Raw genomic sequence first — 26397 nt, 5'->3', positions numbered from 1 at the left:
ATAGGCATACAGCTACGAGCGCCTGAAAGCGGAGAACGAGGCCGGGCCTCATTCAAGACACTGTGTCAATGGGAAGTCGGTTCTTTTCATCTTTTTATGCACATGTTCAATGTGCGCAAGACGTTTCTCGCCGTTGTCGCAGCACGTGAATAATGACGGAGACAACGAAACTGACATTGAACGCTTTATAATAGATGTGGCAGATGAAAGGTCTTTACAACACTCGATGCTCTTTCTGTGCTGTACCACTGACTATTTAATAAATCACACGATTTTTATAAATTCCTCTATCTATCATAACTCTATCATAATCCGATGAGTAATAAACATTAAGGAAAACGACTGTGAAAATAGTATGACTTGACATTTCTGTTATCAGAACGAGTCGATTGTAATGAATGAATCACGATGATTAAATTAATAATAATATTTGCATTAAGCAATGCAGCTAGCATTTAGCAAGCGATGCTTTATATACATATAAGTAGATATACTGGTTTAATTGAATATTAATACACTGAATCGAATCTCACATTATGTAATAACGATATAGGCGCAAATAAGTATTTACCAAACTATTTTTTATATTATAATGCCAGATTTATATTGTGTGCACATAATAATTAAAATATCATTAATTGTGGCATCTAAAGTTATATATAAAAATAGAACATTTAATTACTGCGCACGACTATCTGAATATGTTATGTTAAGCTTAATATTCAGATAGCAAGAGATTTAATAGGACGAAGATTGCTGAAACTCAGCGAAGCCTAGCAATAGCACGTTACACGGTGTGAAGTAGGCACCTATATGTTATTGCATACATGTTTAGTGCTGAGTGCGATATTACGTAAACTAGTTTTACGAGGCTCCAGAGATGCGCTCAAAACTTGAACCTTACATTTAAAATATGCATTACATTTTCACGTGAAATTACTTTCTTCATAATATATTGTTGCTTTGTTTAAAGGAAATACTACGTTTACGCTCCGAGGCTACTACAATCTCGACCTGCTGTGCGCTTAGATATGTACGCAGTAGTATTTTAATATTTGATTTGACCTATTCTCGAAGTGTATGAAAACAGTTTGAAATTATGAAAGGGGTCTTTCAGACTATACAGGCGTTTAAATTTGCTTTTCGTTCACGAACTCTACTTCTATATTGAGCAGATGTAAAAAATGTTATGTGGTATTTTTAGGTATAGGAAATTTGCTCGCTGTACTTTTATAAATGGATAACCCTGCCAAAAAATATCGACTACTTTAAATGTTAACTTCAGTTACATCATAGATATTGACTTGTATCAACGATCATAAGATTAAAGCGCTCCTAATAATGAAGAACGAACAGACACTAGTAAGTTATGTATATTCAACAATATCAATGGTTGCAAGAACAAAGAACATATAGGCGTCGTCGAGGTATTATACAATTTTCATACAAGTGTCGCACCGAAATACGTATAAAGCAAATGTCAGTTTGCCTACAGAGTATAATACATCGATACAGTGTCGAATACTTATAACTCTAATACGTATATTGTATGCCTTTTGGTGGACTTGCTTCATAAGTACCTACTCTGTAGAGTACTTTGTTAATAACACCCAGCAGCTGCCAATATTGTAATGTATTGAATTTGAAATTCAAATTGTGCAGTAATTTCTTTTCGAATCCATTATACGAGCATATTAATATGGAATACATACATATTTCATATACTAGGAACGCCTATTCAGTCACGATTGTTACAAGTGTATGAAAGAATAAAAGGACCACCGTCTAGTGTTCTCATTGTTTCAGCTTTGAATGACGCTGCATATATTTATATGTAGAGGACTCTCGGTAATCATTGACAGTGAGAGAGGTTTTCCAAACAACACTGTTTATATAAATCGTTATGTAATAGGTATGTGTTCAGTATCGTTCAGATGTAGTAGCTACAGATGAATTAAAGCTGTGCATTACGCCAACAATGCGAGATTTGATGGGTCTTGTATGTAGCGCAACTCAAGCCTACGATCCAGAGGAAATCCTTCCAGAATATGAAGAGTAGTGGGAGGGGCTGCATGCTCTGCATAGTTGTTACAATAGACTGTCGCCATACTATGAGTATACAGATAGATACAATACAGCGTCTGTAACTTACGTTACAATGAAGCCTCCAAAGCGAGAAGCACGGCCTTATTACAGAAATACGATGTAAACCACTAAATAAAATACCAAAATTACTAGTTATAAATGGCTAGATACCAACTACTCAGTCAGAACCAACAAACCCTACAAGATATTATGAAAGACGAATGAGTTCTGTGATCTTTCATAAAATGTTGTAACATTCGTTCAGGCTAAAAGCATCGATTCAAATGTGATAATGTACGTGAACTACCTTCCTTTACTAAGAAGAGAAAAATGAGATAAATAACGTAGACAAAGGAAACCATACCATGGTAGTCATAACTCCAAGCATGGATCGCGTTTTTCCCACGAGAATATCAAAACAAAGCAACAACCAATCGAAACAATATAAAACGCTAAGCTCGCAACCAAACCAAGGAACAATAACACCTCTCGACAAGTGACGCACTGACACTGAGCGAACTAAGCACGGGACGGCACCACACTCGTATTATATTGACTAGTTCTTAAGCCTAAGCGATATTTCACCACTCTTAAATATATGTGTATAAAGTTAAACTAAAAAACACCTATCGCAGCGCAACAAAATCCGCAAAGGACGACTGCAAAACGATAATAATAATTTTTACTTTTTAATGCAGTCGATCGATTAAGCGCTTGACTCGTTTACGGTATGACGGCCCGTTTGGTCGGTTATGCGTTTGTTAAGTGTGTCGTGTAGCGGATATACGATTTAAGCTATAATTCGCGGCGTCGTTCTCTAAAGGCGAGTCGCCTAGGAACGATATTAAGATAACAATTCGATGGCAGTGTGAGAAGCGGCAGAGTCCGCAGCGTGGTCGCTGGACGTAAACTCGATGGGGTACTGTATCGGCGCACGCAAGAGGTCGCTGTGCGCGCGTCGACGCCGGCCGAGTGCCGAGCTGCGCCGAGCGGCGGCGGCGGGCGGCGGCGGGCGGCGGCGGGCGGCGGCGGAGACAGCCGAGTACAGGCGTGACCTCGCACAACCTCCCCTTCTACCCATCGAATATTTGAGCTGAAACGCACGGTGTCGCCATGCCGCGTGCCGTGTGCCACCTCGCGGGATGTACTCGCCGCCACTGCCACCGCCACTGCCGCCGCCGCCGACACCGATCACGTGACACGTCGATATTAAGGCCCCCCACAAGCCAACAACCGACCAACAAATAATTTAATTTATTTTATGATACTACAGGCGTACGTTTTGTTATTTGTTTATTGATTATGAGCTACGTTATCGTTTATTATTATAATGTCCCGATAATGATATCATTGCACGCGGCGTGTACATAGTTATTTTTCGGATTATCCTTTAATCATGATGGAATTTGATCGGAAATGTAATTCTTAATGCATCACGATGAGGTTGAAATTCTTAAGATTCATTTTAACTAGTATGGCCTTGCCAGATAAGATTAAATCATAATTTCTACAATAAAATGTTAATCACGTGAGAATCACGTAAACAATCTACATAGATAAACAAAAGCTTTGAGAGTACTTATCGTTATAAAGTGAGCAGACAAATAGTTAGGAACTATTTTGTGTTTTTGTTGTGTGTAGGCGAGTGGTGCACAAATTAATAGTTGGTAGTGTGGATGCCACCTGTGCTCGCCTTCGATTTATGTGATAGTTTGTTGGCTTTAGTTTTGTTTTGTAGTACAATGCTTCGTTGGTCTAACGTTCGCCAGCAAACATACAACTTTTAATTATTGTCGACTGACTTTAAGCTTTTACTTTATATACCACAGTACGGTAAAATCATAATACTCAGCTTGCTGTTCTCTTTCTACGTTGATATTTCACACAATAATTTATCCCATTAGTATGTACGTAAACGCCGCCTGCTTTATTCAGGTCCGCAACTAAGTATGAATCTTTCTCAAAATAGAAGAACTATAAAATCCATATAATAATAGGCATTTAACGTTTTCATCGAGCGAAGTCGCGGTCTGAAGCTAGTTTATCATAATACAACACAAGGCTGGCACGATCACGCTTCGTTTATCTTTTACAAGTATTACCTATTATTGTTGCTTGACATTTCCATCAGATTGCAACAGCTGTGATTTTATGCTGTCACACAGTACCCAAAGATCATTATCAAGATAACTTAATAACATTGAAAATAAATTAATACTTTAAGAAGCTAACATAACTGTCTTTGTAATGTCTTCTGTCATGTTCTAAAATACCAATATTTTCGTTAATAAGCCTGATAGAACTCACGAATATGTAATAATTAAAATATTGTATCAACAAACAGTTAAAGGCTCGCTTCTTAGATTAAGAGACCGAAAATAATAATGGGGAAAAGTGACTGCTTGTTATTCCTGTCTACCTTTCTATAGAAAACCGTCGTAAAATTAACAAATTAGTTCATATATTTGCAGATGCTTCAAAATATAATAATCCTTTCCATTTAACAAACAATGCTGCTCAATACAAACAGAGCGGGGACAGTGAGTGTGTTTACTTTACTGTGAAAATCAATTATAATTTTGTATCAAAATGTAGTCATGTTGACAGATTCCTATCTGCGTATTGAATTTCATTAATTAGTCGCACACACGCGTGCCATTTATATCCAAATGTGACTACTCAGTTAAGGTGTTAACACAATGGGTCTTGTCTGCAAGTGTATTGTATATCACAGTTGATTATGGCGCAATTCTCTACAGTCGGTACTATCGAGAGTCGAGAATCTGACATTTATAATGTACTGCAAAAATAGTTCCTACGGCATCCCTTAATCAGATTTTATCCAAAATTTCTTGACAGCTAGCCAGTTTTCGACAGTTGATAGTAGTAGAGAATCGTATTACCACACTGTTGAGAGTAAACGGCGTGTCAGCACCACGTGAGAGCTTGTTTACGTGGCTCGTACATTTCTCTAGTGACACCTGTCAATCGTACACGAACCAAAACGTGTCTATAAGCTTGTATAAGTTCACGATTTATAGAGAATGTTCACACCGGTCGTATGTGAAGCACTGCAGCAGGTTCGCACTCGTTTTTACTAGATACTATCGATTTACTAGATTTAGAGTCTAAGCTAACTTACTTAGGTACTAAATCAATGTGACTGTAAACGTTAGTCTTTCTGACGACACGTGATGTCAAGCTACAACGATGTATTCCCCATTGAGTCAGTTTGCGTCAAAAAATTCCAACACATCCCGATGTTATTGTATGCTTGATAGATGTGTAGGAATTTTGACATTCATACAGGCACAGTTAGATTAATCTGTTTTATGAAAGAGCTCTGGCTTCCTCGTGTCTTAAAGTCATTTAAATATTAATCAATACGTCCTCCTAAATGAGCATGTTACTCAGTTGACAACAATACGTCATTTAATAACAACCTACTGTAGTACATCGCTATTTGCTAATAATCACAATAATTGTAGAAAAATAATACTTATCATATAATAAAAAAACATAAATAATGTGTCTTAAGATAGTCTTAATACAAAGTCATAAGGGTTAGTTTCATAGCTTACTAATAAGTGTCATTCAACTGCAAAAAAAAGTGACAGTACCTAAGTGTATAAAAACAACTGTCTAAATTTAGCCGATAAGCTATCTGACACTTATCCAGAAAGAGTAAAAGCAGGCCTATGTCTCGCACTATGTGCTTGGTGTGTCGGCATTATAAAACAACAAAGTTCAGAGAGGTTAGACTGGTGTATTTAATGTATGGAGGCCTGACCTTTATACACAACGATCATTTCATAAGCGAGAGACTCTAAATACACAATTTTAATGTCAGTGACATGTTCCAGCCGAATGTATTCAAGGGCAAATGTAAACTTCATCGCCGAAACTCAGGGGAGTACTTGAAATAATAAACATTTTGATAATGGATGAGGAAGTCGATTTAATCAAATTACTTGTATCAGTCTTATCGAAGCAGATATCATTGGTATACTATTGGAAATCAAGTGATTATGTATGAAGATTAAACTTTCGTTGCTTCTAATTAATCATCTATTATTCAGAAGTTTTATTGTAAAACATACTATTGATGTATGAGGCATATCATTAAAATCTATCTACTTTATCAGCATGTTCGTCAACTAGAAGGGCGATCATAAATCACTTAAAGTATTGATATAACTTAATAAGGAAATAATAAGCGCCACTAGTTTTATTCAGGGAAACAACATTTTCTAGTTGTTAAACCTCAATGTCAAATACTCCACACGTATTCGCAATGTCAAGTGCTACGAAGCTACGAAATCGTAGACGGTCTACGTGTTCGTAGCACAATTAAAAAGGCACCTTACCCTTTACAGTGAAAGTGTTGTAATAAGTAGTTATAGCGTATATCGATGTGCTACGTCAGCACAAAGATGGGCGTTAGATTGGCGCGGGCTGAACCTCGCGAGCGATTAGCACGCGATAGTTCAAGGACTCGCGATAGACACCGATAGGCACACATAGATAAACTCCTTCACATTATTGCGCAACTAAGCTTTCTGATTTATGTACTTAGTAAAATGGGAGTAGCCACCGAGGGGTTGGAGTGAAACATTTAATTCATAAAGCAATTATTTTAATGGTTTCTATACAGAACTATCTGGATGTAAATGACTTGAATGCTTAAGAAATCTCGGTAGCATTCATTTCATTAACGATTGGTGACTCTTAGCTTATTTTATCTCATTTTGTTTGAGACAGCGGTCTAATTAGTTTAATGTCTAAACAATTAATAACTTTTATTCCTGAAACCGATAGAAAAAAAAGCCATACATAACTGACATCCAAGATTATGTAACAAAATATCATGTTAAACGAAAATGTTACAAGAAGAATCTCTTTTAATATTGAATTTGAAACTTATGAATAGTTCTTAGTAAATTCTCGAAACCTCAAATAAACTTTTACGAAACTAGTTTCTGCTAAAAGTTGCGGGACTATAAAAAGTTCTACATTCTTGCGAACAAAACTGTTTTTTCTGAAAATATTACTTATATTTGATTAAGTTTTATGTGATACAACATCGAATCATCGAATTTAGAGTTATCAAATGTATAAAGTCAAATTTTCATTACTGTCTTTGAAGCATGACTGACAGCCAAATGAAAACTAGGTGTTCTGACAAAGTCAATACGGGTGTCACTAACTAGTCTAGTAAACGTCATTAAAGCTTAGCGCAGAATGAGCACAGCCGATGTAAGCACAGTGCACTAACTCCCTAACACAATCTCGCCACCTGTGCACACACACGCATAGGATTTAACGAAATCTCTTTGTGCATGAGTTATGATTTTACATAGTATGATAAAGTTGAAAGCGCAGAGTAAAGTTAATACCCTAGGTACACTGTGGTATATACGTGCTCGTGTACATGTGTACAAGTATATTCGCTTTGCGTCGGTCTGACGTACTACAAATCCGACTTAGCGGAATTCGATTTATGCCTGACTTTCGAGCCGCAGCCGTCATCTCTATTACTTCGTATGGAACTGTAGTGTTCTAGACAAGACGTTTAATTAAGTAAGGATTACAGTATCGCTTTAATTTGATGGGACTGGCTCTCAGAACCATTTAGTTTAAATAATGTAATGCTCCGTTCAATGTTGGACATAAAGTTTCTAATAAGCAGAGTGAAGAGAAAATTGTGATATTAATTTTAATCCTCGTAATAATTAGAATGATTTAGATTTTTTGGTAGTTATGTCGAATCGAATTCTTATGTCATGTAGGTATATATGGAAATAAAAAAGTCATGAGTAAGTAAATAGTTTGGAGTAAATCATGAAAATACTTATTATCCACAAAAAACAGCATTAGTTAGCCAGTGATTCAGTGTTAATTGCACAATAAAGAACAATATAAGTATGTGCTTAGTGAAGATTGTAACGTTATTGTACTATGAATAAAATATAAAACCGTTTTATATTTAGGTTTATGTTCCCAATGCGACTTAAAATTGAAGACGGGTAGTAACTCGGAAGAGCTAGTGCTGTACGACTGTACGAGTACGTGAAACCAATACAATAACTTTTATAACGAAAATATTGTGTCTTTTGTGTGTTTTACTGTTTAAAATTTATATTTTTTTTTAAAAAAGGAGTTTTTATTTCATCTTCAGATAACCTTATTCAAAGAATCACTAGCCTTTAAAAATAGGCTCCTTATTTAATAAATAAATACTACAGTTGGTACTATCGGGCATCGAGATTTAAACACTTTAAATGTACTCAAAAAATATTTTTTACTGCTCCCATTAAAGGCGCTGATCGGGATTTCATATTAAAGTCGATAGTCGATGACTAAATTATTTGTGAAATAAAGTTAACTGACGATGGAAAAATGGACCCTGCAGCCATTGAACAATTATAAAATAACATTGTTGTTGCAAAAGATAACATGTAGTAATAACGAATATTCCAACTATTGTTATATCATTTTTATAGAGGTCATCGTTGTATTAAAGTAGTGCAAGTCGGTCGAAAGCCTTTGACTAGTTTTGTTAACGACAATCGGAACAGTCAACATTTTTCGTAGACTCCGAAGTATAAAACGCTGAGCTGTTACGAACTTTTGATACTATCTTGTCGCTTTCGTGTTTTGTGGTTGCCATTTGAATTTATTTACAAAATGTTCTTTTGTCATACACTACAGTCGTTAATATTTCACAATCTTATACAATTTGATAACACAATCACAAATTCACTAATGGGTTGTGTACTTTACAGTACTGTACTATCAAGCTGCAACATTAATGTAAGTGCGAAACGTGCAAAAGGTTGCAAAGCATCATCAGATCGTTCCATTCTACGTCAACGAGCCCTTTGATGCTCCAGTAATCGACACTTGTCAGTCACATCACGGAAGCGAAATCACTTTCGAGAAGTAAATGAGGATAATGGTACAGAATATCGACAGTCAGATACTTGGTAACGATTCGTTTGCATTTTACGAGAGGTTTCTCTTTGAAGAAAGCGCTAATGAGAGGAATGAGCTCTCTCTTTTAGCGAATCTTTGATAACGGTCCATGTTTGTGAAAGGGCGGATCATGAATGACTTGCAACTTTGTAGTTAAGTAATTTAATTTACTAGATTCTTGTAAAAAATATCTATCACTTTATTATACTAGGTAAATACATTTTCATGTAAAAATCTGATGCGTTTCACACGATAACTTGTAGGTACTAAAAGTGATGAAACATCAATTTAACCAATACCCTGTTATTATCGTTCATAAATATAATATACTAGCCCCAGTCTGCGGCGATGTCCGCGTCGAAATATAACGTAACTCTGGTTTATTACCTCACCGATTTTATTGACTTTTATCGCAATATTTAAGACATACTAAAAGCTTTTGAAATGTGTTGTTAAGTTAAAATGTATGTAGCTTTATAAATAAACATACACTATTATAATATTATGATGTATATGAATAACATGTGCATTGTGCAGTTTTGATAATGGTCAATAATCAACTGTATTATTTATTACTCGTTTCAAATGAATACTAAATATTAGGGTAGCAAGTCACGAGAAGCACGGAAATATTCTTTGAGCATACCCGCCTTAATAAAGACATTTATAATACGTGACATTATTTGTATTAAAACAAGTTCCTAGCAAACAAAATATCGCTGAACGAGTTCATTCCTGCTCGGATTCTTCGCATTTTGTATAGCGGCCTTGGGGTTTGGATTCCAATATAAGGTCAGCCCTAAAAAAACATGGCGAGGTATGGTATTCAGAACGATTGTTGTGTCTTCGATAAATCAGTGTTAGCCACGTAACCTATTACGTAGTTTACCTTAGTACTAGACTTCGTCAAATTTGGTAGATTTTTAGAATAACTTTTAAAGTGTTTTACCTTTTTTTCAAGAGCGAATTAGAAGGCATTGCATTATAAGATTTCTGTTGTAAGTGTGGAGTTGGGAAATGCGACAGTCGTGTTATTGAATTGGTTACTATTACTGATTATATTTTGATTTAAAATATTGATTCTAAACACGTCACATAAATATGGGAGGAGTAAAATCACTTATTTCTTATCTACTAAGTACGTCACTGCGAGTGTTACAAAATTCTGTAATCAACTGTAATACGATTAATTATCAAAATGGTCATAAATACGTCATATAATAGTCATGACAAAGCGCATTTTAGTAGTTCTACTATTAAACCAAAAACAGTTAATCATAAAGACTATAGCCAGTTTGAGATAACTGAAATTCTGAAGACTATTTGACTAGTTCACATACAGCTTTTAAGATAACTAAGACATTAGTTATCTAATTTCTGTTTAATAATAAAATCACACACTCAGTATTTTTATCAAGCACTGAAAAATGTGAGCCGACTATATTTTCTGTTAAAAATAACTGAAACTGAGTATAAGGCATGGGTGAATAACAAAAAAAGTACAGCCAACCATCTTTGAAGTGACTGCTCTTCGTCACAGTTAGATAAGCCGTCGGTTCATCAATGGGGGAGAACAAGAAACATTTCCAGGAAGATTAAAAACGGGAAAAATCCACAAAAGAAGACAATAAATATTACAAGTCGTTTTAGGTTTGTTTGCTGACGCTTAAAACATAGCGCCTCAAGCAATTTACAACCAATATTGGATTTGTAAATTAAACAATATTAACTTGGGAGATTTTCCCGATTATTTTTTCAAAGTAAACGGAAAACCCCGATGAGACCTTGAGAATGCTTTGGAATTTATTCAGATTTGAAATTGTATTTCTTATCTTGGCTTAATGGCTAAGGATTAGAAAGAAGCAATTCATGCTTAATCACATAAAAACTGATTGATATTATTAAGTCCAATAAATATTGAAATATGTCTATATTAATACTACGTCACCACCATTAAACACGGAATCTTAAGGAAAACGTTTTTAGAAATAAGCTTTCCGAAAGACACTTAATTGATAATTTACTATGAACTTGAATAAAATTTAACCATTTCAGACGAGCACAATTTTTAACAGTGTATTGAATGATCTTTGACTATTATTAGTTAATGAAATATTTGTTTGTTATTATTAAATTGGAGTAGACCCGTTACCGCGCTGCTCTGAGGAACAAAGAGTTAAAAACTATTCGTTTCGTTCTCATACATCTTGGTTATAGAAACATATATATTTTATGTTACCTCTGTCGGTATATCACGTCTGGTTCCCCCAGGAGGGTGCAGAGACTACGGAACGCAATTTACTACGATCTCTACATACTACTTTTGCATATTACACATTCATACATCTCGTCATACATGCTCCACGGTTGCAAATGCAGTAGTTGGATCTAATAATAGCATTCCTTGATTTTAATGAATATTTCATGTTCATGCCATGTGTACAAGGATACACATGAATCATTAAAACTTTTTGAATTCAAAGATACGAGCTCCATATGGGGAAGTATGGATTTTTATGATACGGACGGTCTTTACAAACATACAAATGACAGACACAAATGATGTCTAAACACGAAACGATTGTGAAACACACAAAGTATTTTCACGACTGTAAAGTAAATCGTGTATGGAAGACGAATTCTCCAATACGCTCACGTGCACTGTGAACGTAGAGCTTACAAAATATTAGACTATTGTTTATATTCCAGGCAACAGTAGTAATAACTTCGTTAAATTTCAGTTTCGTTGTTACAGAATCTTGGAATTTCTCAGTAAGTTTTGTGATTGTTGTAGTTTTAGTTTTCCTCAACAAATTCAATTAAGGATGAACTGTGAAATTACATCTTTATAGAGGCGAGCACTAGAATTTAAAATGCCAACATTTTAGAACAAAGAAACAGTTGTTCAAATGTTTGTCAATAGATGGCGCTACATGTGTTATAGTAGTTTGTTAGGGGTTTAAAAAAGGGGAAAAATAAAAGGCTTTTATGGCTTAGTTATACAAAGACAGAAACTGGGTTTACCGCTTTTAACAGAACCTACTTATGACGTATGTTGCTTTTGAAGCAAGCGATCCCTTTGAAAAGAACGAGGAAGGAACGTATCAAGGGCACTTGGAACACGTTTTTTCTTTTATGCGTTTCAAATGGAAGCCCCGTAATTGTTGAACCTCACTGTCATTTGCATTCTTCGTAAGTTCCTTTTGGAAACAGTTTTTTTTGGCGGAGCGCTGTATTTTTATTTTGTGTTTCTACCCGTACAATTTTCATTGTTTTAGATCACAAGGATAGATTTTAATTCATTTTATGTACGTAGGTCCCCTACGTCTCTTTTACTTACTTATGTTAGATAACGATCTTTTGAATAGGTTTTGCGTGGGATAACATTTGCGCAATTTGGAAATCGGCTTTAGGACTACGTAATCCGAGGTTACTTACGATACCACTAGATCCACCCCAGCCAAAATGAAATAAGAAAATCTTGTCAAGTACTTACGTGGGTTGGTTCTCCCAATAACAAGATAACAGTAGTACCTGGTATCTATAAGGAAATGGGAAGGATTGGACTTAGGCTGTTATAAATTCTATTCACATAATGATTCTGGTTGGATACCTCCGCTAGAGTAAAAATCGCCCAAAACAGACGGCAGATTGTCTTCGTAAAAAAAAATATGTTTTTATTGTATGAATTACTTGACGGACTCTAAGTAGAACTAGACAAGCAAAAGTATCGTGTGGTCAGTCTTCATCAGCAGGACACAAATGATGTTAAAAATATTACACTCTAAGCATAAAAATCAAAGGAAAAATATCAAATAAAAAATACGTGCTTTTTTTCGGAGCCTCACGACTCCTTTATCTTATCTGATTAATTTCCTCGTGGGTTTCCGGGACAACTTAGTGTGTCCCATGGGACGTTCGGCCTACATCCGACGATGTCATCAGTTTTGCCGCAGTGGCCAGTTACACGGGAATCACATTAGTGGGAGTCAGTAATGGACTTCGATAATGATCGCCCAATCCGAATATTCAGACAATTATATGAATTACCACCTGCTCTGATGTATAGGTAAGTAAGTTTGCCGTTGTATTAGTTAATAATTGACCACGTACTACATGCAGGCCATTGATTGCCTTAGGTTTAGATTGAGTAGATTTATCGAGTACGTGCATCTCGTTCGTGTAGCAACATATTCGCCTACCTATAGCCCGATTAAAGTTTAAGGAAATGCAAGGTTGAAAATGAGGAAGAAACGCAATACTAAAACATCGCGCATTATCTTTTATTACCGACCAAATTCCAATTTCTTTCAGTTACCTCTAATTTATTTAAGGCAGAGCAGAATTAAAATTGTATTTATCATGGAATTTCCAGTGGAATGCTCGCCTGTGCAGTTAATATCACTACATTATAAATGAAGTGTCTATAAGGCTGTCGGCGCATTTATTTATACTCATGTCGGAGAACTGAACCAATTTCGGAAGTGAAGATTTTAATAGTGGACTTTATGAAGCAAAGGTTCGTTAACAAAATTAAAATTATTCATTTGTAAATTGACATTTTTGATTGTTTAACTTAAGGACAGTTGTTTCGATAGATAAGAATTAATAGGTTTTTATCAATCGATATTTTTTTGTTAATTATGAATTAATGTTATAGACAAATATATAGATTTATATGTTCAATATAAATTAATATTGAATAAGTAGTAAAAGAAATTGCAACCACAACTGAATAATATATCGTGGTGTACACTGTTTTCTAGATTGTGTTTTCTAGATCTCACAAAAGTTCTAGTGAAAAAAAAACTGAGTAAAGTCCAAGATTTGCGTTAAACTGTTTGTTTATTGTTTGTTATTGATAAATTATTTTGTCGGCCCTCTATAAGTTAGCAACGTGAGTCGAACTCGCAATCATGTCGTAAATACTTGGATCGATACCCACTGCACTACCTATTTCGCTTTGTCTATCTCTACATAGGCACTGCTTTTTATTTACGAATACAGCTATATGACAGAGGATCGATGCCGCTGTTCCGATATTACATTTTATTGGTTTAGACCGGAATCAACCTTTAGTTAGGAAGCTTACTTTGGTACGGTTCACTGGGACAACTTCTTTAGCAAAATTTTGCGAGGCCGGCTTACGGCATACTTCAGAGGTACCATTATCTTTGAAAAGCGATTACCTTGATAAGAACATGAAAAGAACAAGACAGTGACTGACAAAGGCCAAGATCCACCTTGAGATGAAAAAAACATCAAAGCAAGGGGAAATTTTGTTTTGAAAATTCACATCAACTTATCTCGAAATTAAAGTAACAACATAATTTCTGCCAGCACTTATCGCACTAGTACCACAACCGAAGCTATTAAACTGCGGATTCGATATTAAATCACTTTACGAGTACGACTTATTATTTTATATTGCGCTCTATCTCTTTTATATTAAAACGAGGCTTTAAATATTAATTTTGAGGGTTATCCGACTCAATTCATTTTGCATTATCGTTGGGAATGTTTTAACAGATCACGTTTTACATTTTAAAGCTATTAAAATCAGTAACCGTTTGGTTAGTTTGCACAATGAATCACTTTTTCAGTGAAAACGTGTAATATGAATGTGGCTAGATGAGCTTGCGGAATAATTGCAACCACATGATTGACAAATTGACGTTATTGTTAAAACAATATATGTAAATATTCATTAATATTGGTTAACGATAAACACTTAGTACTCGTAACTGTCGGAAAAGCTCACATATTGTTGATATATCGTATTATTTATCACCTTGAATATTTGTAGGTTATTCTGTTTTGAGCCATATAACTCAAAAAATAATCAAACTGACTTCACAGCGGACGTATAATCGTGCTATACTATAGTAAAAGGGTTGAATAGAACAGCTTGGATTTGAATTATGTCGTGTTGTTCTGACAACGCGCTTGCTACGCCCGCTTTTGTTCTGCTATAAAAGAAAAGAATGAACTCGGTTTGCTTACGGATGAATTTTTGACTAATTGTTATACTGCTTTACTATGAAAATGTTTCCGCATAAATTTCTTGCAGAAGTTTAAAATAAAGAGGACTATAATTTTACTCTAATAAAGCCAAAGTGCTGGCAGTACTTTCAAGAATCTGTAAAGCTCTAAAGTGAGTGAAATTTTGCAAGAAATATTTATTGAAATGAAATTCTCAAGCATTTGATTTGCCGTTATTGGAAGCAAACAGGCTAAGAATTAGTTTTACGAGATCACGTCGTAACAAACTAACTTTTGATATTTGATTTCAAGTTTTAAACTATGTATTTGGTACTGAATTAAACGTATCATTGTTGACTGTATTTGAATGAAGATGTGAATTAATATCGCTTCATGAATGTAGTTACGTATACTTTCACTATAATATGAATTTCCTGGCCGTAAAATCAAATATTTGTTTTAGGTATCGATCATTGTATTCTATTGAAGTCAGTCAATACCTGCGTATTATGTTGCTAGTGTATATCATAAGCTCATAGGTTATTGTATTGAAATCAAAGTAAAACATTTCAGCATGATATTAATGCAGCACTGCGGTTTTGTATAAATTAAAAGTTTTAAACACGTAACTTCTTACGTTTTTCTAAAAACCTTCGTTATTGTCACTTTTAATATTTTTTTAAAACAAAATAGTGAAAAAGACGAAATAGAGCTTAATTGACGTTATTCGTATTAAGGGTAATGTAGCTTAATTTAAGTGAAATTATTTAAAATCGATTGATTACTTTCTAAGATAATCCTTTACAACCAGTTTTAACGACTTCAGCTACATTATAGCATACTAAAATGAAAAGCCATTACTTATAAAACAAGTATGAATGTTCGGCATTTTCCATTAAAATGTGCTTTTGATTTATTAAAACCCGTTGAGTCCATTGTTATAATTTTAGAGGCGGTGTCCTAAATCTGCGGCAGTTGGTGCGACACGGCTCAGATATTAAACGACCTGAATACCTTCACGACAATACTACCGTACCTACGACATTTAAACACGATCACACTGAGCAACACGGAAGTTTACTTTTTTATTTAAGTTGCCAATTTACTTTTTTGTTTTAGAAGAACTTTGTTGAATGCGGATCGTGAGAAATTGGGCTAAAATGGTGCAACTTGGGAGAAACTTACACTATAATTTATCTAATACTGGATGGTTGACGTAAACTGGTTGAAATTGCAACGGAAAGATAATGCGAAACTTCTACTTTGAATCATAACGGAATATCTGTTTTTCAGCAGGTCTAACTAAAGGTACTTAGTTATAAATCAATAGGTGTTCATCAAAATTTCATACAAAATTGCATATAAGTTACTAACGCAATATTATCTACATTCACTGCATGTATAGTTAGTTTGTTTCAATATTTGTTTTGTTAGCATTCGTACCTTTTCAGCGAACTGTCAAATGCAAAAGTTTGTTAATTTTCATTATGGTACCGAAACACAAATAGTTCCAATTTGGAGTTTCGTCAATAAATAGGTCACACGTCTATGCACGGACAGCTTTTACGTATACGAAACACACTATGCGATATAGACGATATAAGAAGGTACGAATAAAGTTTATTATAAGCAATTTAATGGAAAATGTAAGCATACAAAAATAAAGCCTGAGATTGAAAGTAGACTAAACGCAAATTGCAAGTGGCACAACTTTTAAAAATGTATCTCTATAAAATTAATCTCGGCCGCGATACCGCTTTCATAGATTTATGACTATAAAAACAATGTTCTTAGTTTCTTACACCTTAATTTCCTTTTTGAAAACAATATGAAACTTTAATAAGCGTTGCTTGAATTTTATGATCACTAAACAGTTCGTAAGGATGGCTATTCGACACACTTGGGCGGGTACTAAATTGTTAATTAATAAGTATGTGAAGTTAATTGACGAATAATTACGGAGACGCCATTTCAATTTTGTTTTGAAACGTGTGACGTTTCAGTATAGCACTTAATATGTTGATATGTTACTGTAAAAGCCCGAACGGTGGTAAATCCTAAGATTTTCCGGTATATCCTAAGATTTACCAATTCGCAATGGTAAAAGTCCGAACAATTCTTTTATTTCGAACTTTTACCTATATTCACTTGATGATGTCGAGATGTCGCCGGAGCCCCGCTTCGCGGGGCTCCTCCTTCTGGGTGGTTAAAAAAAAATAACCACGAAGGCTAAGGTGGGAGCTTCGCTTCGCTCGCTCCCACCTTAGCCTTCTTACCTAACCTACCCATGTCGCTTTGCCCAAAACTCCTTCTTTATAACAATGTCACAGTATATAATTATACCGTGAAATAGTTATAAACATAGTTATGAAGGAGGATTTTTTTATATATCGTAACATAGTTTTTAAACTCTGGCTTGTTCGGACTTTTACCATTGAGAGTTGGTAAATCTTAGGTTTTACCGGAAAATCTTAGGATTTGCCACAGTTCGGGCTTTTACAGTAACAGATATACTTAATAAACATTTTGGATGGAGTACGTTATTGAGCTGCAATTTAATAAAGAACGTTAACGTATCAAAAATGTCTAACTTCCGTACAAACTGTCACACCCTACTCATTCTACAAACTGGATGAATTTTCAAAAAATCTTTCCTTCTTTCGTATACGTTGTAAGTTTGTGTACATATGATATTCCTTTACCAAATTGAATGCTTCTAAACCTCCGGCTATATTCGATGCTTTGTATCACTGCGGTAGTGGAATATGAAGTTAAAAAAGATTTGTAAACATCTGTGAGACCACAGGCCAGACTATAGCTAAAATGACAAATGCATTGTCTACCCATAGCCTTATTTCCTTGTAAGATAGATACCTCGTTAAACTGGAAGTTTAGTTTTAATAAAGAAAATGAAGGAAAATATAATAGGGAAAAGTTTATATTTCATAATTGGACGCTTGTTAAGAAGTCATTCTTTTTTATAAAGGTATTGTTATACTTTAAGGTAAAGATGTTGTCAACTTTCTGTTATAAAAATGTGTTAAGCGTATGTAGGTAACTAGCTAAGAGTGAAAGGTCAGAAAGCATTAAATCCTTAAAAAGGACGTTACTTTTTCAAGCTTTTTAAGAATACTTTTCTACTAATTTGGACGGCTGGTGTCTGGTTTAGGTCTAAGATCGTAGCCCCGTCGTACAAACAAAATTAAGTATGAACAGAAATTAAGTACAGTTCTTTCGAGATAACCATTTAGCTACCTACTGTACCTACTCTGTGTTTGGTTTAACTGGAAAGTCTCCGCGGTATAAGAATTACTTTTCGTCCTAGAGATGTCTATAAGAACCCTTCTCTATCAGTGTCAGTTTTTCAACTTCTCCCTTAATAATGTAATTTATCATCTCAATCACAATAATATAATAATGCAATTTATCTAAATCGTGATTAAAACCCGTGGCATTGTAATATAATATGTAGAAGTTGCGAAAGTTTAAAATCGGCAGTAACAAGAGACTTTCCGCATTAATAAAGAACTCAGAAATTCATTAAAGAAAACAATATATCATCGTTATAAAATACAGAGTAAACTTAAGATAAACATACAAAAATCTACGAAAAGCGAGTGCAAGTGATTACTTTTTCCCACTATTCATGCTAGACCGAAAATAGCGCGTACATTTTTGTCGGTGGCTGATGTATTTAAATTACGCGGACATAAAATGTAAAGGTTTTTGGTGGTAAAGGCTATCTTTTAAAGGGGAGATCAAATATTTATTGGAAGTTAATTAAGCGCTTGAGGTTCCTTGTTGTATTATCGGTAATGACAGTCTTATTTGGAGTTTTCGAACTTGGTTGTCGGCTGCAAAAGTTACTGATAGTATTCAATCTTTCGAAAACCTATATTCTGTAGCATCATGTTCTACTGGAAAAACATTTCAAATTGACTGAATGGATAATTCCAACTAATGTGCTTGATTTTGTTCAGGTACATATTACAATTTTCGCATTAAAGAGGTTTTGAAAACACGCTTAATTAAGTTGATTTATTAAATTCCTGAACAATTACCCTTAGTACACTCATAACTAACTCGTAAGTTAGGAATACAGGTAAATGCAAGCTAAGATAAATGTATGTTCCAAGTTTCTACCTTTCAGACTAATTTACAGCAATAATTCATAGTTACGTTTCACACCCAAAATGGCCATTATATTCACATTAACGGGTGCTTGAAAATCTGAAAATTATGTGGAGGCAGAACGTATAGAAATGTTATTCCATACAAAGAATCACGCCTATTTCTTATAGGGGTAGGCAGAGACCAAAAAACGCCACGTAATGGTTTATGATGTTGATAAAATTTGCAGTAAAACATCAGAAAATCAGTATTTCTTTAGTGATATCAATAGATTTTTTTTTATTGAATCCAAATGCTTGACCTAGTGGAAATACTTTATTTATCCCAGATAACATAAGTATATCAGATAATCAGACGAAATCTTTCAGTAGATATGAAGTGAAAATAGCCTGATGCTAATGCATTATCTAAACAGTACAAGACATAATGCATATCCCAAATATCTGAGATGTATCAAGTATAGATAAAGCTGAAGCAACAAGGTTGTTAAAGCCTTAAACTTGACAGATATTACCCCTCGGGGGAATGACAACGAAATGTCATATTTCGCGCCTACACATCCGCGCTGTACTTGTTACTGAGACGTAAAACATTCCCCCCTTCGACATTATCTTATTTTATGCTTTAGTAGTTAGCAAAACAGTTATTATCATTGCAGAAGAAAAGTATTTTACGACATTTTTATGGTCATGGTATTATAAAAGAGAAATCATACTTGGCAGCATCGATTCGCATTTTGTACACAAAAACATGAACTCTTTTCAGAACTAATTTCTCGGAAAATATGGGTACATACTCTGTCTTGTCACATAACTAATTTCCATGGATAAAAAAGGAAATGATTGAAGAAAACTTTAATTCCCTCTCTATAAATTTTCTAATATATCGTTGGCCAACAATTCAACCTGATTTCACTGCATTGGACTAGAGTTATCGGTATTTAGTCCGAAAGATCGCTATCTGACCTCCACAACGTATGCAATGGGAATGCAGGTAAATTAAACTTAACCTAATTGTTGGAATTGTTGAAGGTTATGCTACATTGTAATTTGTTAACTTATAAATGCACGGAATAAAAATATGGTATGGTAGCGATAACCGTGATAGGTATGTGAAACAAAGCACAATCCGTGCACTACATTTTTTATTAGAGTCGTAATATATAGGTATAATGGAATTAAAACATTATACTCCTATAACTAGTAAGTACGATCAGCTTGTCGCTTGCCAAGTTTGGATTAAAAGGACCTTCGTAAAAGGTACACAAAACATATTATTTTATCAAATACTTATACAGACGTACATCATATTACGCCTTTTATTATATTTAAAAACCAATACTGATTTGTATATTTTAGTTTCATTTACCTAATGATAATAATGGAATAATGACAGGTGCATCGTATGTTATTTTTAGCGAGTAGATACAAATCATAAAAACCACTGACAATCTGTATATTCTTTATTTTCTCGAGTACGTGAAGATAAACAATGACTGTGAACTTTATCAGTTAGTGTTGATGTTTATTGTATGTCAATGTTTTATCAGTCAATCTTAAATGTTAGTTGCATTTGTTTTGTTTGATAGATATGCATCACACAAACCTACCAACATTACATGTATACTTATTGATTTATAAATTCAATCGGATATAGGCACGAGAGAATACTTTATCTTTTTAATTTTCGTCAGATACAACGCTAAAGAAGAAAAATGTACTTAATATTTAGGATTAAAGTTGCGGCATTATTAGTCATAATAATAATTAAAGATCTATCAACAATATGACATGAGAATGACGCTACAAAAATGCCAAAGTACACTAAAATGTGAGCTAACCTTTGAGCGTACGATGTTGATTGCGTTATGATTTGACGTGTAATCTCTACAACTCAATTGACGGACACCGATAGAAAACTGTTATCTCAGATAAAGTTCATGCTTTACAGCACACGGTTACGTTAAATTAATGTGACAAGTCAAAAAATATTATCAATATTTCACGTACTTTCGTAAAAATGTAGCGATTTTATCTATATAGAGAGAAACTGAACTGTTCAGTGGATGTTTCGCCAAATCCCTGAAAGAACATTACGTTCGCTTCAGGACACACGCGGAAGTAATGAGCTGGATTTTCAGAAACAATTTGTTGGAACCGCTAGCTAAATAACTACCACGGAAACTTCTCGAACAACTTTACAACTCAGTCTTATGATTGTTGCCATAATACCATACATTTTTAACTGAGTAATCATCGAAGAGAAGGTCAAGATTGCAACTAACGATTGCAATCAGTCGAGCACTGATTGTTATTGATTGTTTCCTTTTGTCATGAACTGTTGACATTTAAGCCTATTTCATACGTGGGTGTGCTATAAAAAAGGGTTGTTTTTGGCGTACTTGTTCAAAGAAGGCTCGCAAAAAATGGCAAGCTCGTATGTTAAGTCGTATGCGGTTGTTATGGAATTTTAGCCATTTGCGTGCAATAAGATACAACGTCATCAGTCTCGAATACTTTTGTAATATCTTGAGTTTGAACAATTCGGTGTCTTGGAAACTCTGTAAGATGTGTTCATGATTATGGCTGAAAGCTGCGAGCTAAATCCGTCGGCAGAGAGCGTCATTGAGCTGGCGATAATATCAACCTGTCTCTTTGTTTGACATGTCTGTGAGCAACCAGCGGCTATATACACAAAGGTATACCGCATATACCTTTGTGAAGATCGTCGTATACAGGGTTAATACAGTATCCCAGTTTCCAAGCGACGGTTCCGAGATAATACTTTACAATACAATTGCACAATAGACAAACGTATCTCTATTTTTAGACAAAAGGTTTTTGTTACGGGCTACAACTGCTCTTTCAAACTAAAACTCCAATTACACCGTGCGACCTGGATGGAAGCTTTACCCAACTGAGCTTGTGGTTTAAACCACTCCGGGCCAAGGTGAGGCCCTAAAAGCGTGGAGATTCGTATCAATATGATTAAAACGTTTCGCATGTTCCTTGGATTTATGTAAAACTCCTAACGGCTTCATGCAATGTTTACCTGTATGCAAGAACTATTCTACGTCCAGTAATATATTAAGAAACGTTATAATGGCAATAAGATAATTGTGTTTGTACATTTAATTAAATTATTGTTTCGAAGCTTTTGTTAAAAAGTCAACCCTTCCGACAATTAGGCAACATAAAGCGAGGAAGTGTTGCGAGAGCTAATTATACAAATGAACCGAGTATTCTTTACAAGTATTTTAATTTAACCTTAAAGTTAAGTCCGTGTCCTCGTTTATTCTAATTTACTTTTATTGTTACTAATTAGTCTGGTCCTTGGCTTATAAATTGTATAAATGGAGTATCCGTAGGGTTCTCTTGTGCTGTGTAGGCTAGATTCAAGTAGGAGTACTATTTCGGCTGTGGCTCTGTGACACTGTGAATCTCGGACATGCACACATATACTATACGTGTTCGGAGTAGTTCAAAAGCCAGCTGTAGAACAAGAGGGTCTAAGAGTGAAGCTAACGAAGTACTCACCACCTTCTCCTCAACGATTTCATTGTTGTTATTGTTGCTCCCATATTTTAAGGCACCGTTTTCCATGACCACAACTGATCGTCGTGTATTTAACAATAATTTTAACACTATGCGTCCTCATTTAATATACATTTCACTAGTAGATATATGTTCAATGATATTTTTGAATACATCGTCCTTACATTTCTAACTTTGCTTAATTTATAGATATATAAGTATTATCCCGTGTCTGATATTGTTTTGTTTATATGTTATTTTCAACTGTCACCGCACCTGGAATTCAAATTAACGGATGAATACGAAAGTATTCACTGTTTGGAATAGGTATATTAAATAACACTGATGAGTTTCGCGTTACTTGTTAGCGGGAAGGAATAAACTTCACAGAATTTGGACTGCTAGGCGAATCGAGGGTTAAAATAATAAAAGCAAAACTGACCGGTTATACAACACAACAAAGTAACTTGTAACGTAATGTTGAACTTGTACCCTTTAATATCTAGCGCTTAGTTTTGCAACGTTCTTCTGTTTGAAGTTGGCAACGTGCATTTAGTTCGTTTATCCGTTACGTACGAACTGTAATCATCCTTTATGGTTTATAATCCACGCAACTGCGCCAATTCTTTTTAAAAATACGCCAGACTGAAATAATTACAGACGTTACATAATTGAACTGATATTTAATATGACATCCGTTGCTATGTTACTTTTCTTTGTAAACACATTTCTTTGTTCGCCAAATCACTTCAAAAAAAATCATACGGCGAATTTTAGAGTGGTTCGTAACTGTTAAACAATACTCCAGTTCAAGTTTGTAATTCGATTATAGTCTCAAACTCCACTGATGAACATTCACTTTCGATAAAAGTTTTCGATTCGGTATATAAAAATTACCTAACGGTTATTTGTTTTATATTTAAAGGCACGATTGCTTTAGGACACATGATATATAGTTAATGGTATATGCAGTTTGTTAACATCGTGTCGGTTGATGTGTCGCGGTGCAGCGAGCGCGCTAGGTACGGGCGGGCGCGGGCGGGCGACTCGCGGGCCGCGTCATACTGCGGCGGCGGGCGCGTGGCACCCAGTCCCGCCGCGCGGCGCATACCCGCACTCTGTCGCTCGCCGTCGCACGCCCGGCCCACCATACGCCGCCATACTCCGCCATACACCGTCCTACACCTCCATGCCCGACGTGGCCGACGTGCTCGACGTGCCCACCATCGCCGCCGATACGCACCATCGTTTATTATTGACAGACGACCTTGCTCTACATTATATTTTCTCCACTAAAAGGATTTATTAGGTCAATGATGGACGGATGTTGAACATTTGTGTTAAATGGAAAACAATGACTGGCTTGATTGACCCCGTCTAAAATGCTAGCCGCGAGGTATATTCACCACTTTCCTTATTGATATTTTCTTATCAATAAGAAGTTTCGTCGGCGACCTTCGAATATGTAGTCGGATACAAAGTTTTTCCCGCAAGTTGTAGTAGTAAGTTTGGAGAGTATTACGCAATATTTGTATGTACAAATATTTATGAGAAAACTATTTAGGCAGAGTTTTACTAGAAATGTGTTTTTGTAAAACATTGTGAAACAAACACATAACGCTATTGTGTGTTCTTCGCAGAACCTTCATAGAGCTACTTAAGTATTATCAATCAAAGTTGTTTGTCAAACAAAGCGCGTATCAATCAATATGAACGCTCCGGTCATTTGAATGTGAACTTATGAAGAAGAAGGTAAAAACATTGTAACATGTTGAAGGAGTGGAGCCCTCGTATTTTCTCGTAGTGTACGGTAAAGATAACGCAAGTTCGTAGTTGCAAGTATAATGTAGGAAATACAAAGGTCTAGAAAAGCTAGGTAGAAAAACACATGACATTCATACACAGGAAATCTAAATAGAGACGTCCTTCTTTACTTTCCACTTTAAAATACCGGGAGAGTAATTTCAAATGCACATTTTTCTCGTATTTTAGAACTTTTATAAGTGAAATGCGAACTTACTTCCAATATTGCTAGTCATAACTTAAAGCTCCTGTACAAGACATTCCCAGCTGTGGTACTACCAACAATCTGGTTAAATAATCCATAGTTACATTGACAACATGTCGTTTTGAAATGCCGTTTTATTAAAACATATTTACCGCATTAAAATCATGTATTTTAAAGAATATTTTGGTAATATCCAAAGCAGGGACACAAAGCAAGCAAAGATATACAAATCTGTGTATAATATAAATGCCACCAAAAACATTCTGTAAAAACCTCAAGTCTCGCAGCTCAGTCTTTCTGGCGTAAAAAGTGGTGAGATCTATATAATACCAAGTCGATTAATCTATTTCGTCTCTACTTAAAGGACCTGCTGTCTTAAGTTATAACATATGTTATTATCACGCCAGTATTAAAAATATTTTACGTTTAAAACAAATAGATCGACCTGGCCATCGCATGATTTGTATGTATTACACTACACAGCACGACGAGAAGTTAAATGCTCCCGAAATTTTAATGGCGAATTTGTGTTTTCATGCGATGACCAAGTCGATCTATTTGTTTTAAACGTAAAATATTTTTAACACTGGCGTGATAATAACATATGTTATAACTTAAGACAGCAGGTCCTTTAAGTAGAGACGAAATAGATTAATCGACTTGGTATTATATAGATCTCACCACTTTTTACGCCAGAAAGACTGAGCTGCGAGACTTGAGGTTTTTACAGAATGTTTTTGGTGGCATCTCACTTCTTTTTGTAGAACGAACATAAGTCCAATTTGTATGGAAATACGTTTTTTCTTACAATTCAACATATTTTCCTATGGGAATGTCGTTTAGTTTCATGGGCTAAACACCCTTAGCCACCCTATGTCCCGTCCCGTTATGCCTCATATAGTAGGTACCTATCTACACCTATTATTTATTATTTTCTACAGTAATAATGATTCATTAACTGCAAATGTAACTTTGTATAATCTTATACATTTATAAGAGATTAGAAAGTTATTGTTGCAGTTAGTGTATTTAAAAAACTAAACCGAAAATAGAATCGAATTTTTAATCTCGAGTAAATATTTCAAGCCAGACTCGACAATAGATACTCAATCTTTTTTAAATTAATCAAACTTGTTTTTAAATTAATAAATTTATCTATAAATATATAAAACTCAAAGGTGTTTGACTGACCTAGATTTTAGACCGATCGGGCTGAGACTTTGCATGCAAAGAGCTACAATGACGTTAGTATCCCCTAAGAAAGGATTTTAATAGATTTCATCCCTCAAGGGATAAAATAGGGAATGAAAATTTGTATAGAACTTTGTAAATTTTGAACCGATTGGACTGAGTCTCGCATGCATAAAGCTACTATGACGTAGGTGTCCGCAAAGAAAGGATTTTAACAAATTTCACCTTTAAGGGGATAAAATAGGTGTGAAAGTTGTAGAAATCTTTTAGGATTTTCGACTGATTGAACTGAAATTAATCTAGATCCCCACATAGGATACTTTTAACTACGGCAAAACCTTTTGACTCCGACAAAGTCGCGGGTGGAATATAGTAATATACTTATTATTAGTGTTCTTTCTTTCATCGTGGTATTTTCGACCAATTTGGTATATTTATTTTTTAGATTTTGGTACTTAAAGAGATGTCCAATCATGTGATTTTCGTAATCTT

General features: G+C 34.9%; 1 protein-coding gene across 17 annotated transcripts in view; it reads right to left on the bottom strand.

The window, feature by feature from the left end:
- Positions 1 to 23814, bottom strand: part of LOC142982520 (potassium voltage-gated channel unc-103-like) — a 41642-nt gene extending 17828 nt beyond the window's left edge. For 7 of the 17 annotated variants that reach the window (XM_076129032.1, XM_076129091.1, XM_076129075.1 and 4 more), the window contains exon 1: positions 2450 to 3037. Coding sequence is in view for 8 of the 17 variants with exons in the window: in XM_076129165.1 (XP_075985280.1) it covers positions 2450 to 2473 (24 nt within the window). In the remaining 9 variants the exon portion in view is untranslated. Of the gene's footprint in view, positions 1 to 2449; positions 3049 to 3189; positions 3228 to 22709; positions 22983 to 23148 lie in introns of those variants that run through there. The other 10 variants (XM_076129125.1, XM_076129134.1, XM_076129109.1 and 7 more) reach the window with 10 other exon arrangements.
- Between the last annotated feature and the right edge of the window lie 2583 nt (positions 23815 to 26397).

Source organism: Anticarsia gemmatalis, chromosome 2 (assembly GCF_050436995.1).
Source record: "Anticarsia gemmatalis isolate Benzon Research Colony breed Stoneville strain chromosome 2, ilAntGemm2 primary, whole genome shotgun sequence".
Lineage (NCBI taxonomy): Eukaryota > Metazoa > Arthropoda > Insecta > Lepidoptera > Erebidae > Anticarsia > Anticarsia gemmatalis.
This window is presented reverse-complemented; position numbering and strand designations above follow the sequence as displayed.